The sequence below is a fragment of the Mercurialis annua genome, linkage group LG7, assembly GCF_937616625.2.
Source record: "Mercurialis annua linkage group LG7, ddMerAnnu1.2, whole genome shotgun sequence".
Lineage (NCBI taxonomy): Eukaryota > Viridiplantae > Streptophyta > Magnoliopsida > Malpighiales > Euphorbiaceae > Mercurialis > Mercurialis annua.
The window spans coordinates 47,059,449-47,074,358 of NC_065576.1; the positions used below are offsets into that span (position 1 = coordinate 47,059,449).

Genomic DNA, 14,910 nt, shown 5'->3' on the forward strand with positions numbered 1-14,910 from the left:
CATCCTTGAACTATCTTTTTTTATAAAATTATATTCAATTGAATTCTTAAACTTTTATTTCCGGCATAGACTTATAGTCATTCTAATTTCTATGGTAATTATATAAAAATAAAATGTGTGAATAAATTGTATGGTTGTTAAGTAATTATTTTAAAAAAATATTATTCATAAAAAAATTATTTAAAAAAATTACAATTTGATTTTTAATCTATGAAATTTTTTAAAGTTATTTTGCTCGATCTTATTTTGGTTAAATTTTTTATGAGTAGATTTTTATTTTTATTTTTACTTAGCAGATAGTATAATTATAAAAAATAAAGGCATGCCTATACTTCTATTTTCATCATTATTCCCTAATAAATATAATTATTTATTAACAGAGTAAACTTACCATTTTTCAAATTTTTGAAAATGATAAAATATAGGTTTAGGATCCAAAATAAAGTCAAGGGACTTAATTGTACAAAATATGTAATTTATGGATATATTTTTATGTTTTGCCAATTAATACTTAGAAAAAGCATTTACTATAATTTTAAAAATGAAAATTGAAAGAGACAAAAAGACCATAAAATTGGAAAAGATTATTCTTGGAGAGTTTATAATTGGTTAAGTTTGATGGGTGATCTTTGTCAAATTTATTTATTTGGAAGTGGCCTTTCGGGTATTGGCTTTTGCCTTTTTAATATTATTTTGCATTGATTAAACACTTGTATTTTTTATGAGAGAAAAATTAAAATAAGTAATAATTTTATTTCTGTTTTGGCTGCTGAAGCCCGCCCCCAGGATCTTACCTTTTCCCCACTGCCTGGAAACTTTCTACACATGCATGTATTAGGTGTTAAGCGTAAATAATTACTATCATAGAATCACCATAATAATAATAATAATTTATTAATTAGTGGGCACTTGATATAGTCATAGCAATAATTTACGAGTGGTTGTGCCAAAATAATGCATAATATTCACTTATATTAATTTGCATGATTAATTCTAATTTACCAGATTTATTATACAAACAATTAACCTACTATCCATAATTTATGAAATATCTTTAATGAGAGAGCGATTTATGGTGAGCCATAACTAGGTAAGGTTTTTCCATCCAACAAAGTAAAACTTACGTCTTCATTTCTTTATATGATTCATTTTGCGTATTCGGTTCAAATCGAATCAAATGTTTTTTTTAAAAAAAACTTAATAAACTGTATCGATTTTCTATATTTTTCAGAATATTTTAAATTAAAATCAAATTTGATTCATTTTTAGATCAGTTTCTACTCAAAATAAATGAAATTTCTTTTGGTATTTTTAGAATTTAAACTGAATGAAAAAAATTTATTTTTTATGTATTTTAAATAGAATCGAATATTATACATTCATAATTTTAACTGTTTTAACGAATGAGTTTTTATGAAATTGACAGTTTGGCCGTTAATTTTTTAAAATAAAATAAATATATTTAAAATGTGTTTAGTTTAACATGAACTGTTTACGTGAATTTATTTGATTGGTTCAGCTAAAAAGAAAATTTTACAAGTTTAATTGAATTGGGATTTTAATATAATTGCTTTAACTCGCCAAATTAGCGGATCAGATTGTTCAAAATTATAAATATTATAAATTATTTTGCAAAAATAGTAGCAGACTTTTATTTTTGCTGGTTCATAGAAGTTAGTCTCTTCATGTCTTTGTAAGGATCCAATACAGAAACCTTTTTTAACACTAATAATAAAAACGTAGTAGACTTTTCATGTAGTGTTGACAAGTGGATTATCTTTAAATTTAATTTATTTTCCTTAGTCTATTTTAGGTTTATCTATATATGTAGGTTACTTGCATATACTTGGATCCCAACCTAGCTAGATTTTCCCTCTTGATCAAGTAAACTGATCAAAGCTAGAAAATTCTCTTTTAGATTAGTCACCTTCTTCTTCTTCAATTATTTTGAACTCTCAATTTTAATCACTGTCATATACTTAATTAATGATTGTGATTCTTGGGGTTTTTTTTCTTTTTAATTTTTCATGATAATTAGCAATTTTATTTCTTCTTTGTTGATTTAGTTAGATATGAGTAACACAATGATGCCAAGAAATATGTTCATGTTCAACTTAGTTTATGATAGAGGCTGACCATCAATAACCCCCACAAAATTATCCAATTCAAACAAATTTTCTTTTCTTGTTTTAAAATCATTAGTTTTTTTTCAAAAAAAATTACCTATGGAGTTTCCGGGTGGAAAGGCGAAAAAAGGAAATCTGATCATCAAGACGTGGGAGAGATGCAAATCATTCGGCGGGGGCGGAAATAGCCCGTTGGCCGCTCTGACAAAAAAGAGCAAATCCCTGCCGAAACTATGTCTCCACGCCTCGATCGACCCCGATGATGACGAAAAAATGAGAAATAGTAGTTCAAGAAAACGAAGAGTGGCGCCCGAAGGTTGTTTTTCGGTATATGTAGGAGAAGAAAAACAAAGATTTGTAATAAAGACGGAGTATGCGAATCATCCGCTTTTCAAGATTCTACTCGAAGAAGCTGAATCCGAATACGGGTATAATCCTGAAGGTCCGCTTGTTCTTCCATGCAACGTTGACACGTTTCGTAAGGTTGTTGTGGCTATGGATTCTGACGAGGACGAGTATGAACAAACTGTTCATCGCCGTTCTCAAGGATGCGGATTTTCTAAGGGTTATGGTTCGTATCGTCTTCTAGTTAGCCCGTCTCGAATGATTGCTCTGAATCAGTTTTGATTCTGTGTATCGAATTAGTGTTAGGATTTATATTACTAATCGGAACCCTATGATCCTATAAAAAAAACAAAAGGGTTTAAATGTTAAGGTAGTCATCGACATGTATGATAAAATCATGTTCTGTATGTGTAAGAAAATTACTGTAATGTATGAACTTTGTGTTTGTTGTCTTTTGTTTTTGTTTTTTTAATTTATTGTTTTTAAGAATTTTAATCCAAAATTGTAATTTTATCGATTATAATCTAGCTTAAAATGTTTTATTTCAATTATGATAAAGCTCGCTTAAATGAATCATGTCAAATATAATTTCATTTTAATTACGTAACAATCATCTAATGGTAGTCTATTATAGCAAAGTTTGCCTATCGAATCAAGAGAGTATAAAATGTAAAAAGAAAAGACAATAATTGTTCAGTGTGTCACATAGTGAAATGATATTCAGTTGATTTAATTGATGGAAATGGATTTTAACTGAAATTATTACAACTCTTTTATTTAGTACATTATTTTCTTAGTTATAGTTATTTAAGATAGATTAGGGGTATAAAAGAGATGAGCCGACCGAGTCCGAATTATGCGAGAAATTATTAGGTAGATTTAGTCTAACACGTCATCCGTGAAATTAGTCAATCACATTATAACGCATCATTAAAATGATGACATTATTGTAATATCACTATTAATAAATGTAAAAAAATAACAAACGAAATTACAATAATGTTATATTTTAACGACGTGTTATAATATGACTGACTAAGTTTACAGATGACGTGGTAGAGTAAGTCTATGTAATAATTTTTTGAATTATGTCAAATTCAAGTTCGAGCTCGATTAGACATAATTTATGTATTCAAGTTTGAAGAACTACATTTGAGCTACTCGAATTTGAACCATATCCAAACTATTCGGGATCGAAATCATTAAATAATCAAAATAATGATTGAAAATTTATCAAATCTGATATATTTAATTAAAATGATATACACCTATTCATAAAAAAAAATGATACACCCCTAAATTTAAAAATATGAAAGTCAATCTAATAAAAAATTAAATTATTAGTTTGTGTATAAGAAACTTGTTTAAACTCACAAATCTTACAAAAATTCTTCAATTAATGCTTAGATTCCGCTCCAGATTAAACTCATATAGCTTAAATCCAACTCGAACTTAAATGTTACGAGTCAATTTTTAAAAAAGTAATCAATTTTAAATTATTCGTGAGTAGCGCAAATCGTTTACACTCCTAAATAGACTAATAAAGACGAGGAAAGAGCACAAGGAGAAAGGATAAAAAGCACATAAACTTATGGGTCGATGTACTGTTTACTTATGATGAGAGTTGAATCTTTAAAGGTGGAGAAGTCCATTTTTGATAGCGATTCCTGCAACCGTCTCAAGAATGCGGCAGACAATACCTCTCTTTTACATGTATATATAAATTAAATTAAATAAAGATACATTAATTAAATACATCAATCATTTATCTAAATATTACAAACATAATTAGATTCCAAATAATATTTATAAAGTCAATAATTAATATTAAATTAAGCCACAATTTTATAGTAATAAATTAAACTTCCAATATCTAATAGCACCTAAGTAGCACAAAAACAAAAGGCCTAATCACTCAAAAACCCCTCACCTTTAAACTTTTTTTCAATTCCACCCCGACGTTGAAAATTTGTCAATTTTACCCACTTTTGAATTTTCCGTTTTCAATTGTACCCCAATATTTTAATTTTTGTTAATTTTTTTACTTAAATGATGAAATCATTCAATTAATTAAGTCTAAACATGAAATTAAATTCTTTTTTATTCAAAAAAGTACAAATAAGTCCTTTATTTTTAAAAACTAACTAAAAGCCATAATCAAATTAACACTAATTTAAATTCTTAATTAATTTAACTAAATTTAAATAAATTTTAAAAATATGCAATTAATATATGCGAGACATGGAGAATGTTTTAAAAAAATTTCCAAACGCAAAAGACGTTAATTTAATTTTTCAGGGTACAATTGAAACACAAAAATGCAAAATAGGGTAAAATTGACAAATTTTCAACGTCAGGGTATGATTTAAAAGGGACTAAAAGGTCGGGGTTTTTTAAGACATTAGGCCAAAACAAAATACCTAAGACGATACAATATGAGATAATGATTGTTTAAAAAATAGATAAAAATTTAAAAGACTATTCTTTAAATATGTAATAATTAAAAAGTACGATATATTCGTAACAATTTAATAGAATTCTAAAATATTCATAAAATCTAAAATTACTATAATTATAACTATTCTTTAAGTATAAACTTTTCTAAAAAATATTAAATAAAAATTCTATTTATGTTTGAAAATGAAGAAATATAAAATGTATATAAATAAATATGTAAATGTAAATACTAATAAAAAATTGAATATAATTTTATAAAAAAGCTTTAAGTTTTTAATTATTTTAAGAATTTGAAAATGTAAAGAATTTGAAAAGAAATTGAAAAGAAATTGAATACAAAAAAAATAATTTGTTATTTAATTTTTTTTAAGCTTTCTAGTCTACATTATGTAAAATCTGAACTGGCAACCTTTAAACTACAGAACCTTACTTCAACCACGGCTACGACTTATTTGGCGGCAGGCAAGACAATACTTCTGAGTTAGGCAATATTATGCAAAACCCGTCATTTTCGTCAGTTGCATTCACAAATAAAAAAAAAGAATTGACATTTTGTATACATAATGGTCCATCCCATAATGTTTTATATGAATACATCATAATCTATTAACATTTTTTAAATTCATTTCCGTTTGTTTATTTAAAAAATTTATCCAATAAATATACTTTATTATACTAATCAGTCCTCAATTTTATATTTCCGGGTAAAAAATAATTGCAGGTAGTCAATTATAATTTTTTAATAAAATGATTTTTATTGTCTAATTTATTATATTTTAGTTACCGAACCAAATCAAACCGTAAAATCAAACTAAAATTAAGAGTGGTGTGGTTAAAGTGGTTAAAACAGCTTGGTTTAGGATTTTCAAAAATTACGGTTTTCGGTTTCCGTTTGGTTTTAGGCCTCGTGACGAATTGAACCGAAAAATCAAACTTCCAATATTTTTAATTTATATATATATACATGCATATATACATATATAAATTTAAATACTAAATTTATTATTAATTAGGACTTTTATTATAAATTAATCTTAAATCATCACTAATAATCATCATATTTAGTAAAAATATTAATTATAAATATGATTTTAATGACAGTAAATTAAAAATTTGTGTTTTTCCATTTAAGTCGAACCAAAACAAACCAAACCAAAATTTTGATACACCGAACCGAAATCCGTAAACCGAACAAAATAAATTTGGTTTTGAATTTTATAGGGGTGGTTTAATTTGGTTTCAAAAATTTACAAATCGAATCAAATCGTGCTCACCCCTACTAAAAAGTTTATATTATAATTTTTGTGCCATTTTATATAAAAATTTTCTTTTTATCCCTTTTTTCCTATCTAAAACTAATGATTACTACTCTCTACACTAATTATAAAACCATCATTAATAGGTGTAAAATAATAGAAAAAGTTTATTGTCTGCTTAATCTATATGTAAAAGGGTATTGTCCCTTTTTAAACGGGACGGAAAAAATATATTTTAAATTTAATGTATTAAAAAAAGTCAATCTTATTTTAAGTAAAATCAATTCTAACCGAACTTTACAAAATACCTATTTTAGCAAATTTTCAATAACACATTTCAATTTAACCAATTATTTATTTCAATTTTTTTGAAATGTCAATTTTTTTTTAATATTTCCAATTCTAACCAAACATAATTTTTTTTATTTGAAAAATACTTATTAAAATTACTGAAAATGGTCAAAACTAAAATATATCAAAAAAGTTTGGCATTTATTTAAAAATATGATGAATGGCAATTGAAATATACTTATTAAAAAATGGCTAAAATTGATGTTTTTGAAAGATTTTGTTATATTTGATCTCATCCGAAAAGGTTTGGTATTTTCAAAATTTTTATTATAATTTTATAAAAATGAATAAAATAAATAATAAATAATAAATAAGTATTTTTTAAAATATAAGTATATAAGTTGAGTTATTGAATGATATATTTTATGTATAGGTCCGTCCATAAACATAACTATATGTTCTTAAAATATTAGTGATGCAATTATATGAAGGCAGTTGTATCAAGAAAATAAATAAATAGAAAAAGAGAGGTTTATTTTTTTGAGCAAATTATTATGCAAGAAAGGACCAATTCATACACAGTTCTTGTTGATATACATGCTTAAATATCGCAACCACGCAGGCCTATTCATCAAAGTTGACCTTGCATTTTCTTTTTATTTGTTTGTTTTTTTCTTGATCATTAATATTCAAAGGTGATATTTTATAAATCTCTCACTCTTTTAAATATTAAATTATAGGTTTAATTATTTAAAAAAAGCCTCACCTTTAACTTTTTTTTCGTTTATACCCTGATCTAGGAAAATTGCCACATATACTCATGATCTTATCTTTATGTTTCACCTCTACCCTCGAGGTATTAAATTTACCTCTTTTCATTTAAAATTTTTTTAAAATATTCCTTCATTTTTAGTATATATTCTAATTACACGTCAATATTATTAATTATACAAAAACACCTTCTTCTTTAATAAAATCAATTAATCATAATTATTTAATTATTCCCGACCTACAACCGTACTCCAATTTTAAAATCCGCTATCAAAATTAAAAATCGTAAAAAAAACTCTATAAATAAAATTAAATTATTTTAAAAAAAAAATTACTCACTGCCACCGTCCTCCTTCCGTGGAAGGAGGAACCGTCATCCTCCTTCCATGGAAGGAAGAACAGCGTGTTCCTCCATGGAAGGAGGAACACGTTGTTCCTCCATGGAAAGAGGAGCAGCTGCTCCTCCTTGTCCGGCGTCGATTCTGAAAATTGATTTTTTTTAAATAATAATATTAGCGTTTTTTAAAATTGGAGTATAATTGTAGGTTATAATTAATAAAAAATATTTTATTTATTTTATTTTATTTAATTTAAAAAAATTAATTAATTTTAGGACTTATTTGAACGTTTTTAAAGATGAAGTATTTGTTTGTATTTTTTTAATAGAAAAAGGTGTAAAATAACCTTTATATTTAGTTGTTTTCATAAATTATCTTTTTTTTTTGAAATTTGGGGTAGAGGTGAAATATAAAAATAAGGTCATGAGTATATGTGACAATTTTCCTAGGTCAGGGTATAAACGAAAACAAAATTAAAGGTGAGGATTTTTTAAGTAATTAAGCCTAAATTCTATTCTATTTTTATCAGTAAAATTATGTATTTCCTTTCATTAGCTACTTCAATATAATTAATGCAAAATTTTTAAACCAAACTGATAACTTATTTATTTATAATACGTTTATTTTTTCATAAGCCCATCCGATTTTTCAAGATTTCGCCCTGACTAATCTGGATCAGACCCGCATCGCGCACCTGGTATGGTGGGTGAGTCTATCAGTGGAAATGTTTTGCATTCACAAGACTCGAATCCGAGAACTCGCTTAAGCGATATACCACTTGGACCAAACTCCATTGGTTTATAATATGTTTATTAATTTTATTATAGTAATGAATATAATAGTTTATCTTTATTTATATAATATTTATTTTTTCTAATAATATTCATTGAACTTCATTAACATTTTTTGTTATGTTTCTAAAAGTAAATCAGGTTGAACTTCATTACTAATTTTTGTAACTCAGGTTGAACTTCATTAATAGTTTTTGTTATTTCTCCGAAAGTTAATCAGGTTAAACTTCACTAATATTTTTTGTCACTTTTCTAAAAGTAAATCAGGTTGAACTTCATTCATTAATAGTTTTATGGATTAAATTATACTCTTGAATAAAACTATTAATTAATTCTGATTTAAAAAAATTACAAATAGATACACAAAATTGCGATTTGACCTCTAATACTTTTTAAAACCAAAACAAACTTGGAAGGTTAATAATTGATTAAAAGTTTATAATTTTCAACTAAGTTCAAATTGTGTTATTTTCTTTAAATTGTTCATTTTAAGTTGGATTATTTATTTCTATCTATTATCGTTGGACATCAACCCATCTCTGAAAATCTACATCAAAATTATAATAATTACAGATAACCTATCAACTCGGTGAAGGGGTAGTAGCATATTAATGGATTTATTTTACTCACAAATAGTTTGTTTATTTTGTATCAAAAAAACTAGTATAATTTATTTTGTATTAGTGCATTTATTATATATTGAAATGTGAAATAATTAATTCATTTTGAAATAATTATATATTCATTAGGGGTTAAAAGACTTTAAATCTTTAGTTGCTTACTAAAAAGGTTAAACTCATCCTAAATTCATTATACTGTTACCTTTAACTTCATTTGGTCCTTGACAATTTTTTTTACATGTAAGTCATTTTCTAACTATTAAATACATATGATCTTCATAAAATATTGTTGGTACATGCAATTAAAACAATGACATTATTTATAGTTTCATCCACACAAAAACCATAAGGGTACAAACTAAATATTTAATGGACTATTTAAATGTAAAAAATATATTAAAGATCAAGTGAAATAAAAATTAATAGTATATAATTTTATAATAGGTGGCTCTATTTCCAGAGTAAGAATTGATAGGGACAGAGCAAATCTTTATATCTTTACAAAATTATCCTTCTTTTGTAAATAAGAGAGATATGGATTCATCATAAATAAGGGTGAATTTATCATAACAAAAAGATTTACTCTGCCTTATCAAATCTTGCTCTGGAAATAGCACCACCCTTTTATAATAGATTTAGTCTACTAAACATAAAATGTTGTATAGTATGCCAAAAATAATAAACTCTGCCTATCAATTAGAGACGGGAGGAGTAATATTTTTAGACAAAACACATATCTAGGTTCTATAATGATTTACTTTTTGACATTGAATTTCTATATTTTTATTTGAATTTTTTATTTTATAAATATTAAATCCTTCTGTTATAAAAATAAGTAAAATGTGTATATATGTTAGCACGATCGAGATAAGTTTTTTATTTATTTTTTGTTTTAATTTTTTAAAATTTAATTAATACATTTTTTTACAATAATTAATACATTTTTATTGTTGTTGATATTAGGCTTCTAAAATGTTTTTTTATCAAAATTGTTAGCGCTAAAACTATATTCAATTGTACTCGTTATAATAAAGAATATGTTTTTTTTGAAAGATAAACAATACGTTTATAAAGCAGAGAGCATTTTAAACATAAAAAGTATAGTTTTAATTTTAGTTCAATAAATTTTTAGTTTATGGCTCTTTAATTTTATTTTATTTTATTTTTAGATATCATAAATATTAAAAATATTAATTAATGTATTTTAATTTTCTTTCTTAATTAGCTTTTATATTGGAAAAGTATTTTGAAGATTAAGAGCAATTTAATCATTCTAAAATTAAAAATCTTATTGATAAAATATAAAACAGAGAGCGAGTTTGACTGTCTCAATGTATAAATAGTCAAAATCGCTATCCATTTTAAATATAAATTATGAAAAGCTTATTGTATTTTTATTCTATTATTAACTTTATTTGAATTAAAGTGCTTAGAAATTTTAAAGAGTTTCTTTGGGATGCTTTAACTTTTTTTTTTTTATAACAGAGAGACCTAACAAAATTAAGAGTATAAGGACTCAGAAGAAAAACATAACTAGTGCAGGGATCCAAAACCCATTATACCTTTTCAAAAATATGTTCCTTCAAACGACGAAGCGTTTCGTGTCTAGGGGGAAAATGATTTGCGTTTTGCTCTATTATGGAATTTAGAAGGTACGTACAAAAGTCAAAATATTGACTCACACTGGTTAACTCACTCTGGTTAACTCACTGATTCAGCAGAGACTTACAGTTACAGAGCAACGCAGAAATGGCGACGACAGTGATCCACAATGCAACCGTTGTCACAATGGACGCAGAAACTCGAGTTTTCCAAAACGGCGCCGTAGTTATCCAACAAGATAAAATCCAAGCCGTCGGTCAAACTTCCGACATTCTAGCTGAATTTTCCGGTACCGCCGATCACATCGTCAACCTCAACGGCAACTTCTTACTTCCTGGTTCAGTTTCTTACTCTCTCTCGTCTTTCCGATTTAATAAATTGTGTTTCGAGTTATTGATCGTTAACTGGTTGATTGATACGGTTGCGTTTTGTAACTGAACAGGATTGATTAACACGCATGTACATACGTCGCAACAGCTAGGTAGAGGAATAGCTGATGATGTGGATTTGATGACGTGGCTGCATAATAGGATTTGGCCTTATGAAGCTAATATGACTGAGCATGATTCTTATGTTTCTAGTTTGCTTTGTGGAATTGAACTCATTCATTCTGGTGTAAGTTTTTTTTTTTTTTTTTAATTTTAATTTTTATTGAATTTAGTGTTTGGATTATGCATAGTGAAATTAGCAAGCTAAGTTGCACGGGCACATACACGGAGAAACAGTGTTATTTTAAGATTTTTTACGTTAAAAATGAAGTTTCATGTCCGAAACGCTAAGTGTGTGACATGTTTTCGAAACGAAAATGTTGACTGAATGAAGTGTCCTAGTGCCTAGTTAGCAAGAACTCAATTCATTTGAATTGAATTGTGTTTGGAAATATGATTTGGCAACAATGGAGTTCTTATAGATGATTGATATTTCAATTTAAGGTCTAGCCTTGTGTGGATATAATTTTTGTGGATTTGATTGTGAATTAGGTTACTTGTTTTGCGGAGGCAGGAGGGCAGCATGTGTCAGGAATGGCTAGAGCTGTTGAGGAATTAGGGTTACGAGCTTGTTTGACTCAGTCTATTATGGACTGTGGTGACGGTTTGCCGACATCTTGGGCTAATCGGACTACCGATGATTGTATTCAGGTTTAACATTATATTTTGTTTTGTGATATATTTAAAATTTTGAATATGCATTTTTATAGTTTTGATTTCTCACTTCAAGGATACAGTCTCAAAAGGAGCTTTATCAGAAGTATCATAATACCGCGGATGGGAGGGTTCGTGTATGGTTTGGAATTAGACAAATTATGAACTCAACTGATCGTTTACTACTTGAAACAAGAGATATGGCTAGGGAACTGAATACTGGAATCCATATGGTAATAAACATCGTTTTGTTTTCTAGTAAGTTTGATGCATGAGTTTGTAATAGTACAAAGCATCTCTGTTTCTGTTTAATAGCATCGTGTACAGTATGTAATTTTGTCTAACTGTCCCTATCCTCAGCATGTCTCAGAAATAGCATATGAGAATAAAGTTGTGATGGATACACGAAAAGTTGAATACGGGACGGTTACATTCTTGGAGAAAATAGATTTTCTGCAGAAGAACTTATTAGCTGCTCACACTGTTTGGGTCAACAATGCTGAGGTGAGTTGCTCATATTGATTGATCACTGGGTGTTTTCAAGAGAAAAGCAGCTATAATATTTTTACTGCATTACGATATAGTTACCGGGCAAGCTTGAGATTCTCATGAAAGTTAATATTAGGCTGTTGCTTTCGAGGCTTATAACTTTTATTTTTCCAGTCTTAAATGTTCAGTAATGCCTGCTATTAGAGTAGTTAAATTTGAAATTTATATTTGGTTTTGGACAAGGATTTGAATTATTCTCAAATTTGTAGTGCATCCATTCTCCTAGGTCATCAGTCGTTAGACCCTGCAAGTGGTTCACCTTTTTTACCCCTACATTTGTGGAGATTTGCTGTTGATGCGCAAGTAGCATCTTTGCATAGGTGTTAGTATATAATATCTGTAAACTAAGATCACATATTTTAATTTTCTTGCATGTCATTTTAACCGTTCCACTACCTGCATGTTTTATGTATTTTTCACTCATTACTAGGTCATCAGAAATTGCTCAGTGTTCTCTCTCGCCGTCTGTTGCTACACCTAGGTATCATAATGCTTATACTTTTACTTGTCAGATTGGTTTTCTTTCAAGAGCTGGGGTCAAAGTATCTCACTGTCCTGCTTCGGCAATGCGAATGCTTGGATTTGCACCCATTAAGGAGATGCTTGATTCTGGCATTTGTGTCTCTATTGGAACAGATGGAGCACCATCAAATAATAGAATGAGCATGGGTTTGTACAGCTTCTCAAATTTGAGTTGCTCATTTTTTATTCATGCTCAAACGTTATTGCTTTCATTTTTCTGGCCTCACTTTATACAGACTGCCCAATTTGAAGGGGAAAAAAGCCATATCTTGTTCCCTTTTACTAAACCTTCTTAGACATGCTATTAAAATTTAGCTGCAAAGGCATTCTCCTAGAATGGTATAAATATTTTAATTAGCTACCACTACATGCAAGATTTTACTACTCTGTCTGAAGAAGAAAATGATTTTAATTAACAAATATCATATGCCATATATATGGACTAATTAGATTTCAAATGAAGATCCGATTTCACTTTAAAATAAGAAAAATAAATGGTTCTTCAGTACGTGGTACAAGGAAATCCTTGTTCCTTTAAAGGATTCATTTGCTGTGCTATACGATGCTTATTGGAACTGGTATAGGAAAGTAAAGTTAATTTAGCATCTAACTTTTGTAGTGGATGAGATGTATCTGGCTTCTTTGATCAACAAAGGAAGGGAAGTTTTTGCAAATGGAACAACAAATCCTACAGCTCTCCCAGCAGAAAAAATTCTCCGTATGGTGACCGTAAATGGTGCAAAAACAGTACTCTGGGATGATGAAATTGGATCAATTGAGGTTGGGAAAAAGGTGCGGACTCTTAAGCCAAATTACTCGCTCTCCCCACTGGCACCCCCCAGTTTATCTCTCATATTCTTTTCTTGCCAAAAGCTCTATATCTTTTTGTACAATTTCTTGCTTTTATAGAATATTGAAGCTAATTATTTTCTTCATTTTGCAGGCTGACATGATTGTGATTAATCCGAATACCTGGTCTATGGTTCCTGTTCATGACTGGTATTAATCTGTCTTCTGAAATTTTAAATGCAATCTAGCCGTTCACTTGTTTAGTTCTTGCTGCGTATTGCTTAATGTCATGTACTATGGTAAGAAAAGTTTAAAGTCAGTAGCACACAGTGATGTTTTGCTCTTTACAATACTGCAGCATATCAAGCCTTGTTTACAGCATGCGCACTGAGAATATTGTTTCCGTAATGTGCAATGGCAAGTGGATTATGAAGGACAGGAAGATTTTGAATGTCGATGAGGTAACTAACATCTCCATCCTTGTCCTGTTTTTTTTTTTTTGTTAAAATCGTGTAATCTAGATTGACAGAGGACACCTGATGCCATAAATTGCGTTCATCTTATTTTTGAAAGTATGACTCTTTATTAATATTTGGGTGAATACAATATCTCATTTGAATTGAACACATAAACTTACATTAGCACAAGTTAAAGTCCCTTCTGAAATATGACAACAAAGGTACATTTGGCCCCTTGAACTTGGCACAAATGATCAAATAAAGATAAGTTTGTAGCTTTAAAAAAAAAACCTTCAAATTTAGTCTTTTGGCTTGTTTTCCCCTTTGGCTCCAAATTGTCTAAATAAATTTCTGCCACCTCGACTTCTATTTGTTTATAATGCTCAAATCATTTACTGTCATCATATTAGAGGTAAAACGAATTAGAATGTCAAGTTTTCAGAGTTTTCTTCAAACCCACGAGTTTGTTCATGGGTGTTAATTTTGGACAGGAAAAAGTACTTTCGATGGCAAAGGAAGCTTCTAGTAAGCTTTTGAAGAGGGCTGGCATCATCATCCCTAACAGAATGAAGATCCTCTAATCATAGTCTGAAGCTTAAACCTGTCTAATCCTGTCTTTAAACTTGCGTAAATTGAACGCTTTTTTAGTTACCACCTATGATCCAATTTTACAGCTAATTGACTTATAATAAGAAGTATTATTGTTAATTATTTAAAAAAATTAAAATTACTTGATCATAACATTTCAATTCAGAGACCCTGGTGACTAATCATGCAAAAGAAATATGTTGTATAGTATATTTTTACTTTCACATCTCTTCTTGCTATGAGTAGTTTCCTTTAGCTTTGTTAA

The 14,910-nt window shown here is 28.2% G+C and overlaps 2 protein-coding genes across 2 annotated transcripts; both read left to right on the forward strand.

Moving 5' to 3' along the window:
* The first annotated feature begins 1,842 nt into the window (after positions 1-1,842).
* On the forward strand, positions 1,843-2,923 carry LOC126654842 (auxin-responsive protein SAUR32-like). Its single transcript, XM_050348833.1, has one exon. It carries the CDS (start codon positions 2,226-2,228, stop codon positions 2,751-2,753), a length of 528 nt encoding a protein of 175 aa, XP_050204790.1. The 5' UTR covers positions 1,843-2,225; the 3' UTR covers positions 2,754-2,923.
* Positions 2,924-10,634: 7,711 nt separating this feature from the next.
* LOC126657566 (uncharacterized) lies at positions 10,635-14,810 on the forward strand. The gene is made up of 10 exons (XM_050352271.2): positions 10,635-10,934; positions 11,040-11,212; positions 11,578-11,736; positions 11,823-11,972; positions 12,100-12,243; positions 12,801-12,957; positions 13,430-13,602; positions 13,754-13,809; positions 13,958-14,060; positions 14,549-14,810. The coding sequence occupies exons 1-10, from the start codon at positions 10,745-10,747 to the stop codon at positions 14,636-14,638; spliced, it is 1,395 nt and encodes a 464-aa protein (XP_050208228.1). The 5' UTR covers positions 10,635-10,744; the 3' UTR covers positions 14,639-14,810.
* Positions 14,811-14,910: the final 100 nt, after the last annotated feature.

Excerpts from the sequence above, each read along its gene's own strand:
- LOC126654842 (XM_050348833.1), top strand. The coding sequence starts at position 2,226 with ATGGAGTTTCCGGGTGGAAAGGCGAAAAAAGGAAATCTGATCATCAAG.
- LOC126657566 (XM_050352271.2), top strand. The coding sequence starts at position 10,745 with ATGGCGACGACAGTGATCCACAATGCAACCGTTGTCACAATGGACGCA. Across the intron at positions 11,213-11,577 it reads TTGAACTCATTCATTCTGGT|GTTACTTGTTTTGCGGAGGC; the intron begins GTAAGTTTTTTT and ends ATTGTGAATTAG. Across the intron at positions 11,973-12,099 it reads TGAATACTGGAATCCATATG|CATGTCTCAGAAATAGCATA; the intron begins GTAATAAACATC and ends CCCTATCCTCAG.